The sequence below is a fragment of the Diadema antillarum genome, unplaced genomic scaffold, assembly GCF_040938485.1.
Source record: "Diadema antillarum isolate AM-2024a unplaced genomic scaffold, OU_Dant_1.0 seq00000119_RagTag, whole genome shotgun sequence".
Classification (NCBI taxonomy): Eukaryota; Metazoa; Echinodermata; class Echinoidea; order Diadematoida; family Diadematidae; genus Diadema; species Diadema antillarum.
Window position 1 is genome coordinate 1,533,200 of NW_027271200.1, and position 13,099 is coordinate 1,546,298.

Here is a 13,099-nt window from a genome sequence, read left to right on the forward strand (position 1 = left end):
ATATATGTGTGTCCATTTCAGGGCAATAATCAGCAATTTCTGCAGCAATTTCTGCAGGCATACAGAAATTATTTTTTACCTTTAAGCTATCTTCTAACAAAAAGCACTAGTACAACCTATAGAGCTGTCTCCAGATTTCTAGTGTAAAATCAGGAGTATTCTGAAAAAAAAAAAAAAAAAAAATGCCATGGCCCAAAGTGAAAAGCAAGATCATGTGCATTTATGTAAGCTGTAATTGCAGACAATTTGCTCAAGTAGCCATATCATTGCAAACTTGTGAAGCCTTCCTCATAAACGGACTGGAGGATATGCATTATGTGATACACTAGTTGCAAATATCAGCACACTGAATTATCATAATGAATGCAAAAACTGAATAATGGCCCTCAACTGCAGTTTTGATGTGATATGAAGTGAAATATCAATTGTCATTTCCTGGTCAACTGTGCTGCGGGGCATCAAAGCAACAAAGGAAATGTGAGTGTAGATGAATGAGGTCTTCTTTCCTGTTTTGATGGGTGCCAGTAAATACTGGTAGTAAATGAGGTATACAGTCAATGCAGTGTGAACTGTAATGCCAAGCTTTTATTCAGAGCAGTTGTAACTATAAAGGCAGAAAAAAAATAATGTTTCAGGCTTACAATAATCAAAAATTTACATGAATGAATTCTTGTGTCAAGCTGTCTTTATTGCAGCTGATTGACAATTGCCCTTCACCGGCGTAAATAATTACGTTTTTATCTTTATATGCTGATGATCAGCAATTGTCAATCAGTTGCAACAGTCAAACATGTAGCTAGCCATCTCTCTCTCACCATTCTGGCACCGATTGGCCAGATTTGTCTGCCTGCTTGAGCAAGTTTTCAAGCAGACATCGTATTGTAGTATTTACAAAGTATCCTCAATCTCATCTCTTTCTTTCTCCCAATACCACCACCACCTCTGCCTTCTCCACCTTTACCACTGCATCCATCACCTCCTCCCAGGCAAGGCGAACCATGGACGGTTGCCAGGCAACCACGACAGCTTTCTCCTGTGGGCCACCAGCCAGGCGGAGATGGACGAGTGGATCCAGGTTATCCGCAGGGTCATGTATGGCCGGAGAGGTGGAGGTGAGAGCCACTGGGTCATGTTGACCAAAGTCCATTTATGCTCATGGCAATGCAGACCAAAGAAGGGAGTTATAGGGTTTTTCTAAATGTCAGCAGGAATTGATTTCATCAGATTCAAGCAAATGCAGCATGTCTCAAAAAAGTTGCAATCAGAGTTTTGCATTGATAACTTCCAATATGATTAATCTGTCTAAATGCTACTTCAGGGTCTTAAAATACAACGTCTTACTTAGCTATATTTCACAGAAAATCCCATTCAATTTTATCAAGTGGTCACAGAGAAATGTGGATCATTGTAAAGCATGTCATGGGTCTGATTCTTCCAAGTTAAGCACTTTGATGCTCTTGGAACTGCATAATGTGTGAACACAATGGACAGAACTTGGAGGGAGGGATTCCTGACATGCTCTACAAAAACTCCTCATTTCTCTTTGACCACTGAAGCAAATTGGATGTGGTTTGTAGCAAGATGTAGGTAAGAAGTTACAGTTTCATACCCTGAAATTGTATTTGGATTGATTCACTATTTTCAAAGTTATCATTGTGGAGGATCCTGTTGTAATTTTTTTTTTTTTTTTTTTTGGGGGGGGGGGGAGGGGGAAGACATATGGTACAAATGTAAAATTATGTTGTGCAAGGCAACCCTTTTCCATTGCATTTCTTGGTGGACCCGCCATTAAGATGCTGACATATAATGAAGATGCTGGTAATGATGATGATGCTGATGCCATTGCTTTTTCAGCATTATCCCCCTTTCTGTGATGTTTTGTTTAGGGTGAAGCTTTGGAAAATAATCTACCACTACACCAAGTATATTCAATTGCCAAATGCCCCTGCCTTTCTCTAATTTCTACCCCCCCCCCCCCATTTTTCTCTCCCTCTATCACTATCTTTCTTTCATATTCTCTCTTTTAGACTTCGCAAGTAATTTAGTAAAGTAATTTTGCATTCAACATTACTTCCAAAACTGAGTAAAACATTATGTGAGCTCTTCTTTCCAAACTGTACCTTTATGGGAGCACATGCTAGATTTAGTTTACCCTTCAACTGAAATGATGAATGAAAGGTATGCAATTAAGATATCAAGAGTTAATCTTTGTGAAAAGAGCATGAGCTAATAGGGAACTAAAGTCTTTCAATCTTAGATATGTGTGAGTAGTTTTGGCTTGGAGCATACTTTTGTTAGTGAAATCTGTCATGTACTGTAAGTGGTCCTTGGGAATGACATATACATTATGAGGTATAATGCAACTCCGTAAGATGTCATGCTCAAGGGCTACAGTTGCTTGGCTTGCCGTGAGTATGGGCTCACAGCCAGAGTTACCATATGATGGAATGACTCACGAGTCCCCATAGACAGCAATGCAATGTTCACCACACACACATGATTTGGCTACTTCCCACCTTGTTCCACAAAGGAAGAAACATCACATACCTGCCAAGGTCGCTTTCATGTTTTAGCCCAGACAGGTAAAGGGAGCTTCAGACTCTCCTATATACTAGGTCTCTCTACATCATCGGTAGCCTCCATCCAAGGCTGAAGTAGTCTTTTGTGGACCTCTATCTGTACAAACTTTTTTTGTGTGTGTGTGTGAAGGGTGAATCACAATTTCTATATGATGCACTTCAGATTCTGATCTAGATATGAGCTTTTATGATGTGTAGGTTTCATAAGATACATGAGTTTGTTCTTACATTCATTCAAGAAAAGGCATCAGATGTTACAAAGATACTTGTAGACATGCACCTGGTAACTGTATTTGCAAAATTTGAAATCTGGTATGTTGTAAAACAGAGCTTCTTGAATTTAATATTAGTCAGGAGACAATGCGTACGTCGTTTATAATCCTCTATTTGGTCAGTATTTGGTATATAGCAACCATAGAATAGGTCATGGGCAGTGTGAAATCCCAAGACGAGGTGACTCAGGAAAGTGTCTGACTCCACTTTACAGGGCCTCTGTCTCTGTTTCCAGCTACTGCACCCCCCCCCCCCCTCCATATATTTTTTTTCTCTATTTCTCATGTTTTTGACTCCTCCTTCATTTCTCCTTTCTCTCCATTTGGGCTTATTTTTCCCCTTTTCTCTGTTTGTTTCCCCTCCCCCTTTCTCTCCCCCTCCCCTATTTCTCACCCTTTCTTCTTTTCCCTAAGGCTTTCTTTCACCCTTTTCTCTGAAAATCTGTCCTCCTCCCCCCTCCTCTTCCCCCTCCCCCATCCCCTCCTCCTCCCCTTGTCTGCATTTATCATCCCTTTGTCCCTTTCCCTCCTAACCCCCCTTGTCTCCATCTCTGTGGGGTGACAGGAAAACCGCTCGTCACTTCCTTGATTGGGTCTGTCAGAGAAATGTAGACCCTCATGAGCTCAGGGAAGCCCATTCCCTGTGTGCTGCCAGGAATGTTCATCCACGTTAATTCATTGCCTACATTCCTGAACTCAATAGAGTACAATGTATGTAGAGACTTTAACGATCTGAATGGGAGTGAGTTAATACCAGGTTTGAATGATGATGATGCAGTGCATTCAGTTAGACGGCATTGGAAGCTGGTTTTGAAGTATTTTTTGACATTACTACAAAGGAAATGTACATTGTATGGAGTACTGAAGCGATGATGTCATAGTCTTTTGTTTGAGCATGGTTGGTAACTATTGTGTTCACAAATATTTGGGCAACATAAGATTGTTTAGGACCAGTTTCCATGGTGATAAATGGCTATTTATCATCCCTTTGTCCATTTGCCTCCTCACCCCCCTTGTCTCCATCTCTGTGGGGTGACAGGAAAACCATTCGTCACTTCCTTGATTGGGTCTGTCAGAGAAATGTAGACCCTCATGAACTCAGGGAAAGGCCCATTCCCTGTGTGCTGCCAGGAATGCTCATCTACGTTAATTCATTGCCTGCATTCCTGAACTCAATAGAGTACAATGTATGTAGAGACTTTTAACGATCTGAATGGGAGTGAGTTAATACCAGGTTTGAATGATGATGATGCAGTGCATTCAGTTAGACGGCATTGGAAGCTGGTTTTGAAGTATTTTTTGACATTACTACAAAGGAAATGTACATTGTATGGAGTACTGAAGCGATGATGTCATAGTCTTTTGTTTGAGCATGGTTGGCAACTATTGTGTTCACAAATATTTGGGCAACATAAGATTGCTTAGGACCAGTTTCCATGGTAATAAATGGCTATGACATCACACTTTCGTACACTCTATCCATTTAGTAAAGTTTAGGTTTGCAATTCTTCAACTTGGACAAGTTGTATTCATAAAATATTACATAGGAAGTGAAATTATACTAATTGGAAGTATCAAAATTCCCCTTCTTGTGCATTCACTACCAATTTCCATCAAACAGCTCTGAATTGCAGTTGTATAAAACTTATAGTTTCTCATTATTAGGAGCTCAGTCTCTTAATATTTGCATATACAATAAAAGCAAGATTCATTCGTGCAGTTTTGAATCTTCTCGCAACTAGGAATCTTTGGGCAGAGCCTGCTGGACACAATCACCAACGAGAGTCACACAACAACGCGGCAGATTCCCTCCATCGTAGAGCAGTGTGTTACCTTCATCAAGAAGCATGGCCTGATGGAGGAGGGCATCTTCAGGTACTCTACATGATCAGCCAGGATTTTTTGAGGCACAATTGTCACTGAGAATCATACGATAAGTTTCAAAACAAAGTTTGTCCGACTGTAGCACTTGAAAGCAGAGTGCTACATGCATATATCATACACATGCATGCATATTGTATGCACACAGACCTGCATACATACAAACATACAAACATACATTCATTGTACATACATGCATACATAGAGCTATGCATATACGCATGCAATCATATACATGGTACATAAAACTTGAATCCTTTCTTTCAGTGAAATAGATTTGCCTCTGGTGTATCTTATGACTGAGGGCATTATAAATGGACCAAGTTTGCTTTGTTTTGTCCATGTTTTTTTAATCAGTCCTTCCCAGGGAAAATGAGCAAAACATGAACATTCATGTATCAGGGTTTCCCTGTGCAACAAAGAACTATTCAGAAACTTTTTGGCTGTCAAGTTTACAATTAGATTTCACATTACCAATTTCCATGTGCATGTTTATGAATACTGATATATATGTAGAAGTTCTAAATCGTCGCTGGGGTGACAAGACCTCGTATCTACAAAATGTCAAATGTTCAGGAGAGCCAAAAAACATGGCGGCCAAAGCACTGTGGCGAATGGGATAGCCTTTCCTTTGACATGCCGTGGTTTCTTCATTTTTGGAGTAAGACAGTTAGGATTTGGACAGGACATCACTGAACCCATTATTTGACCATTAATACAAAAAAGTCATTTTCACCAAAATTGCAGATACAAGGTCTTGTCACCCCAGCGACGAAATGAGAATCATACAACATTACAGATGTGATAGAGATATAGTATTTTCAAAAGTAAAACATTTGAACTTGCCCAAATAGTCATATTGAACTTATACATGTAGTTTTCATGGCGTGCCAAATTCTTGCTTAAATTGCATTATCCATTCCAGGGGTAGAAAAACAAAATGCTGTGCAGGAATGAGGACCTTCCCATTGTATGATATCTGCTGTTGCAGTACATTCGCTACCTAGCATTGTGTGTCGTTTATGTGATGCTGGCATTAACACATCTGATCATCAGTGAAGTCAATCCAGAGTGACGAGCAATAACTATCTGGATGAGCCAAAACGAGTAGCTAAAACATACATTGTTGTTGTTCATCAGAGCAAGTGTTTGCACATTGCTAATGCCTATATTTAGCATACCTGCTGCTTACTCAGTTGACACGGGCTCCACTAGCATTCGTTGAGGTTGTCTAGTCTTCATGCTGCTCTGTATACTTGTTGCTACCCGCGCTGGGAGTGCAAAACACGGTACCTAGGGTTCCTGTAAAACCTGTTCCAATTTGCAGCATGACACAACAGGATGATCGTCCAAGAAAATGATAGCAATCTGTAGTTGTTTTGGTTTTTTTTTCAAAAAAAGAGAGAAAGAGAAAGAGAGAAAAAATATGATTCATGTGTTTAAAGAGACAGTCTTAAAAGGTTGATTATGCATGAAGCTCCTGAAATTTTAGTTTTAGTACCACAAAGAATGGAATGATAAGGCAAGGGTCTGTTTAGAGGGGGATCATTTAATACAGCAGTTGTACAAAGTATGAAGTATAGTTTCTATCAAGTACAGATTGAGCGAACACAGGGTTGAGGGAGCATATGGCATCTACTCAAAATGGAATGAGTAGAAAGGTTGGTTGTTGCTGTTTTTTAAGTAGCTTATGGATTTGAGGTAGATTGAATGTTCATTTGTCTAGGAGGTTGTTATTAGGTTATCATATGCTGTGAATCACAGTCTTAATACTCATTTATTGAAATGAACATGCAATCGATGAGAAGGGAATTGGAAACAATTAATGTGAAGTGAATAAGTGAGATTTTAACCACATATATTCCATATTGGTTGATGCACACATTTCCTTTTTTTTTCTGTGTTGTTATTGTTTCCCAGTGAACAGGAGGCATTGATGCTCAACTTGAATGTAACTGTAACAGTTGCTCCCGAAACAAAAGTTAAATTTACTGCAACTGATGAATGAAAAAAAAAGTCGAAATATTTTGCAATTTATAGACTGTGTTAGAGGGAAGATAACAAGAGTTCATTCAATCAGCTAGATTCCATGATGAAGACAAAAGACTTTCTCTGTTTTTAGGACCCCTTGAGTCAGTGGCAGACAATAAGATTGGCTGGTTAATTGCTTGGAACAGTGGCCAGATAGCTTGACTTAATTATCTTGACTTGTCAGTAAGGGGAAGCGGCAGGGCTCTCCTCGTGTCCCAAAGATAGCACAGGGCAACTGGCTTTGCCAAAAAAAGGATCCCAACCTTGACACCTCTTAAAGAGAGAGAAAAGATTTGCTCTGGCAGACTCGTGGTGTGTCTTATTCAGATGAAAAAGAAAAAAGGGGGAAAAAAAGGCTGAAGAGACAGGAAAGCTAGGGCTCGCTGTCGTTTCCGTCTTTAGCGAGTTCTGCAGAATGGCTGTTTATGCTTTTTAAAGAAGGTTTAAATTCATGATTCCATTCTGGTCAAGTGTCATCTCCCTACTTGTAGGATAAAGTAACATCACATGATTACTTTCTTCCTGATGTTTCCTAACCCTTTGAGTCCCAGGGTAAGTTTCCTGCAGGAATTTTTTTTTTTAATTGTGGTCTTGCAAATTGGCAACTCTGAATTTTACAGCTTATTTCATATTATAGTGAGATTAAATGAAATTTGTTAATTTCATTGACAATGGGAAAACAATACAATTTGAGACGTAAGCATTGAATCTATTTCTCCTGGAATTTGTTGCCAAATGAGGGATCAGTTATAAATGTAACAAATTAGAGGCTTTTGATTATTCTTCAAGTGAAAGAGCAGCAATAGTTTATGTCCTAAACAAGACTCAAATGAAAGAGGTTTAGGTAAATCATATTTTACCTCATAAACTATGACTGGTGATTTATTGAAAAAAAAAAAACTTTTTATAAAGAGATACATCAAAAAATACTTTTTTTGATTTTTTTTTATTGGATAAGTTAAGAGTAAGCATTGCAAGGGTAGGCAGACTTATTAGAGAAGTGTGTGTAAGGTGAAATGAGAAGGGACAAGTGGAGATTAGGATATAATTCAAGTGATTATTTCCTGTAAGCATGGCATCTACTTGTTGGCTCTACATGCTTCAAGAAATATCAACCCTGTGCGTATGGCAACCTCGTGAATGTGATACAAGGCGTAGGGGAATTTTAGAATCTCCTTGGATTGGTTTTACAGAGTTGGCTCTGGCCATTTCATACAGAGAGGTTCACATTGTCCAGGCTTATATCCTCTCTACTAGAATGAGATGATCTAGACAGTTTAGCCAGTGTATAAAAGATTGTGTTGACGACTCTGCCATGATCTAAAAGTGGACGGAAAAGCAGCTGTCGGTTTATCAGTGCTGAGCAACACTCACCTGTGTAGTTTTGTTCTGTTTATCGAGATCAAACATCACAAGGGCTAGAGTTCCTCTTTTAAAGTTGATAAAGTCTTCATTCCAAACAAGTTTTGGTGCATTTTGTCATTGACCCAGGTGTGATATGCCTACGCAGTGAGTTTGCATCTTCATCCACATAGAACTCATATTCCACATGCTTTCCTTCAATCCTGTGCATGTGTTTGTGTGATTCGTATGCAACTTTGTTGCACTGATATCTGTGTATGTGATGTATTTTACATGTTGCAGTATGATAGTGCATATCCCTGATGAGAAAATTTCACTCAGAAAGCATATTAGATATAATTAACAAGAAAATAAATGGTAGCATTGAAACAATACATTTCAACAGTTGCCATCGAGACGAGTACCGTTGTGTAGAATCAATGTTGTGTTCAGAACCAGCATAATGAAAGGATTAAAAAAAGAAGATATAGACAAAACAATCAATGATAGTAATAAAGCACATGTATACATTTTAACAGTTGTCATTGAAATGTGTGGAGTCTTGTAGAATCAATGAGCAAAATGATGACATTTCCTGCCATCAACCAAAAAAGTTGTGTGCAGAACCAGCGAATAGATATTGTTGTAGGAATTAACATATTGTAGAATTTTATTATCCTGGGAAAGACTTGCATCACTTTGTGTGCATAGTGACTGTGGACTTCAGTGATTAGTTGATTTGGCCCTTCTTGCAAACTTATGACAAAATCAGACTAAAATCTCATTGCACAATCACAGGCTTCCAGGGAGGACCAACAAAGTGAAGGAGCTCCAGGACTCGTTTGACGAGGGTAAGAAGCCGGACTTTGAGGGACTCAAGGCAGACGTCCACACGGTGGCATCACTTCTGAAGCTGTACCTGAGGTCTCTACCCGAGCCAGTGATACCATGGCAGCACTACGACCACTTCTTCGACGCCATCAAGCTGTACGAGGAGAACGAGGAAGATGGAAGGGCGGAGCTCATTCGGGAGCTGGCTCTCCTACCACGATGCAACTACAACCTGATGAAGTACCTGTGCAAGTTCCTTAACGAGGTACAAGAGTATGAAAGGTACAATCGCATGGGTGTTCTGAATCTGTCCACGGTCTTTGGCCCCAATATGTTCCGTGCCAACAATGAGGACCCAACCTCGATGATGGAGGCCACCTCCATGAGCCAGAAGTTCATCCACCTGCTGATCGCCGAATACGACACCATGTTCCCGTCGAATGACCGCATCAACTTCAGCAACGGCAAGTCCTATGAAGGACTGAGTGCACCCATCCCGCCACCGCGGCACAAGGCGCACAGTCAGTTGCCGCCAGCAGGGTTCGACCTCATCAAAGAGCTCAGGGATGCACAGTCGCGGGGCCCGCCCAGGCCGCGGACCGTCACCCCAGAACCGCTGCTCATCGATCTGCAACCTGACGAGGAGTTCGACTTGGAGCATTTTGGCACTTCGGCGTTCAACAAGCGTAGTTACAGTGTTGATGACGCACTGGCATACAGGGACAGTATATCGGACACTGCCAGCATATCGAGCGGTCCTTCCGAGCCCAATTCTCAGCACACCTCCTTCTCTGAAACAGCGTCCATCGCGTCCACCACCACGACGGTCAAGGTGGAAGGGGAGTCGCTGGTCATGATTAACCCTGCCTGTGAGCTGCACATGTCGCAGTGTGACTCCACCACCAATCTCAGGGATGCGGTCGAGGCATCCACCAGGAATGATAGGGGCTTGGGCATGGACCTCACGCAGGGTACTCCGGAGAATGACACGCCTCACGTAGGAGACCTCACACTCACTTACTCAAACTTGCAGGTGAGATCACTGCCTAGGCTCTGACCTGCTCCTTTATTTGGATGTCTGTTATATAGACCCTGTGGTGTACAATACATTTATAAGGTATAAACATATGAACATTTATGCATACTTTCCCTGCGGTCAGTAGAGAGTATTTTACCATTCAACAATGCCCTCCAAGTTTCCTGAACAGGTATGAACCAAAGTATAATGTATTATTGTGAAATGACAGTTATCTTTCAGTTGTTGTTTTTTTCTCCCCTCCAAGCATTCATGTTATTTAAACTTTAAAGAAAGAATGATGTCATTTTATTTGTGGTTCATATCCATCTAAACATTTTTTATATTATTTCATGTTTCATGATGCTGTCATGAATGCTGTAGATATGACATATATTTCAGTCCAGTAATACATTCAATGGGTAAAGATTTCACAAAAGGAAATCTAAACAAACTTATGTCCATGGTAGACAAGCTTGGGTTCAAGGAAAAAAATGAAACAGAAGCAGCTTGAAAATTTGGACAAATAAGGCCCTCTAGACTTATTAAGGTGACAGTGATATCTATTCAAACAGTAATTCAGGATACCCCAGTTCAGTATTAACATATACTTCACTTTGTTTGCAAATGTGCTCAATGTCTTGCTTACCTTCTTGGTTCTTTTTTTTTTTAAGCATTGCACAAAAGTTAGGAAAGTGTGTGAGGTGCCTGAACTTGAGCCCTTTTGAATCATGATTAGAGGGAGGAGTTCCCACAAATGTGACTCAGGGCTCACTACAGGCCTGTGTCTAGCTGTCATTGTGGTTGTATGAGCTCTAAATATTGACTGAAAGCTCTGTGAGTTGCCTGTATATGGCCTAGGACATGGCATGCCTCGGCGTCATCAACCTAACATGGAAAATCCCCTCCAGTATTCCCTTAAATCATCCCTCCCCAAACAAGAATTGACAAAATATTGGCCAAAAGAAGAAATCTCACATTGTGAAAGAACCTCGAAGACCCATGCAGATGAGGCAGATGTTTCCGAGCCCGCTGAGAGAATTGACGACCTCAAATTCAACCCTAACAAAGTTTGTTTCCAGGGAGGTGAATGGATGCTCTTGGGTGTCATCGGTGGGTATAGGGGCTGTTGGGGGGAATATCGGCGGTGAAGTAGTGGCAGTCGAGTGTGGTTTGGGGGCGGAGTGAATCAGGTCGCTCATCTGAGTCATGATGTCTTCTCAATGTTGCCATGTTAACCTCCCCCAGCTCCCATCTAGGTCAGGGTGCTCTGATCTCCCTCCTCACCAGTGCTGGCCCAGGGCAAGTGAAACAACCTTGGTGTGCCAGTCATGCTTTTCCACTGACCTGGTTGGACCAGTAATACTGTAAAAGTGGAAATTTTGGCAGTATGGAAATTGGTATAAGTTCATTATTTTGAAAGTTTGTTATTCCAAAGGTTTGTTTAACTAATCTGAAGAAAAAATAAGCTTCATAATTCAGAAGGTTCATTAGTGGACACATTATTTTCATTAAAGATTATCGAAGCTTAATTCATCTTTGGAGTAACAAAACTTTAGAATAACAAACCTTGATTTATTTTTGGATTAATGAACCTTTGGCATGGTGCCACAGATGTTTGGATTAACCAACCCTATTTCATTTTCAGCAGCTTTTTTTGCCACACTTAGTTCATTTTCAGATCAACGAGCATCTACATGTTTGTGTGTTTCAGAAGAAAGGAAAGTTCAGAATAATGAACCTTCTTTCATAATCGCATTGACAAATATGTATTTATGATATAAGTATATATGAAAAAGTGGATTTTTCACTAGCTAAATCATCTTTTTCCATGCACAGGAGCAAGTGAGGGCACTGAAATCTGAGCTTAGCAAGCAGAAAGAGGAACATGAACAGCGTCTACGGAAGTGGAAAATCAAATGTGATGGACTTCAGATACAAATAGACAATGCAGTAAGTACATTGTACATAGACAATGTGAAATGGAAATGACATAACATTTATCACTCTGACTGTAGCCTCTGTCATAAGATGCAGATATATGATTAATGTATGATGCAGAAATATTTTAGACATGACAATTATTGTATTACAGACGGGACCTGCCTTCTGTTTTGTTCATTACTATCCACTAAGCCAATCACAGCTCAGAAAATACAGAGCACACATATGTGGTGGTGCTTATTACTGGAGGTGGTCACTTTACTGCAAGCATGCAGCTAAAATGCAGACATCATAGAGAGAAGCTATTCAATAATAATGTGCTGGTTTTGACATAGTGAGTGATTATGCAATTTTTTCCTTCCTTATAATATATGTCTCTCAAATTCTTCATCGTTTTTCTTTGTTTTGTTTTGTTTTGTTTTGCCCAAAAGTCATCTCACAATGATAGAATCTTCAAATTCTAATAACATGTATAGGATAGTTGGGACCAAAAATTTACTTTTAAAAAGCGCATTATCGTATCCAACCACATTATTAGTGTGTTTGTGTGACTGTGTATGTTCAGGTCGATGATGCCAAAGAGTTGAGATAGATAATACAGCAAGCTTTAGTGGTCGTGCAAACTATACAATATCTCTTCGTTCATGATTTGGTGTTGTTTCTAGGAGAGTGCAAGGAAGGCCACAGAGGAGCGCAACAAGCAACTACTGAAGCAGCTGAATGCATTTATCAATGAGTATGGTCCTTAGCGCCTCACTGGGAGCCGTTCAAAGATCCCTCTCCCACCTCGAGGTCTGTGAACCCAAAGTGGACTACTTCTTGAAGGACACTACGAAAGTGACGTCAGACTCTGAGATCGCTGTCACCTGGAGTGCTAATTCCAAACGGCTGTCAGGGACAGAAGTTACCGCGTTGCCATGATGCTATCATTACCCCCTGCCTTTCTTGCTGTCTGGCAGACAAGAAGGGGTTTACGGAGTTGGTGTCCATGGCCATCACGCCACACTCTGACCCTTGACTGATATCTTGGCATCATAACAGCTGGCTCAAGGTCTGATACGGAAAAAAATGTATGGCAAATATGCTATGCTGCCCTCACAAGGTTGGGTTTAGATAGAGGTGTTGGTGACAGGATATGATGAAACATACTGATTGCTTGTATTGTCATTCAAAGGCTTGAATATCAAAGACATCCTTTCCATGCA

At 40.4% G+C, this 13,099-nt stretch overlaps 1 protein-coding gene across 1 annotated transcript in view; it reads left to right on the plus strand.

Annotated features, from left to right (window-relative positions):
- LOC139727119 (uncharacterized) overlaps window positions 1–12,653 on the plus strand; it is a 55,586-nt gene extending 42,933 nt beyond the window's left edge. Inside the window, exons 3-7 of the mRNA XM_071638101.1 lie at window positions 987–1,112; window positions 4,594–4,726; window positions 8,903–9,968; window positions 11,790–11,903; window positions 12,560–12,653. Coding sequence (XP_071494202.1) covers window positions 987–1,112; window positions 4,594–4,726; window positions 8,903–9,968; window positions 11,790–11,903; window positions 12,560–12,643 — 1,523 coding nt within the window. The 3' untranslated portion in view covers window positions 12,644–12,653. The remainder of the gene's footprint in view (window positions 1–986; window positions 1,113–4,593; window positions 4,727–8,902; window positions 9,969–11,789; window positions 11,904–12,559) is intronic.
- The last annotated feature ends 446 nt before the right edge of the window (window positions 12,654–13,099 follow it).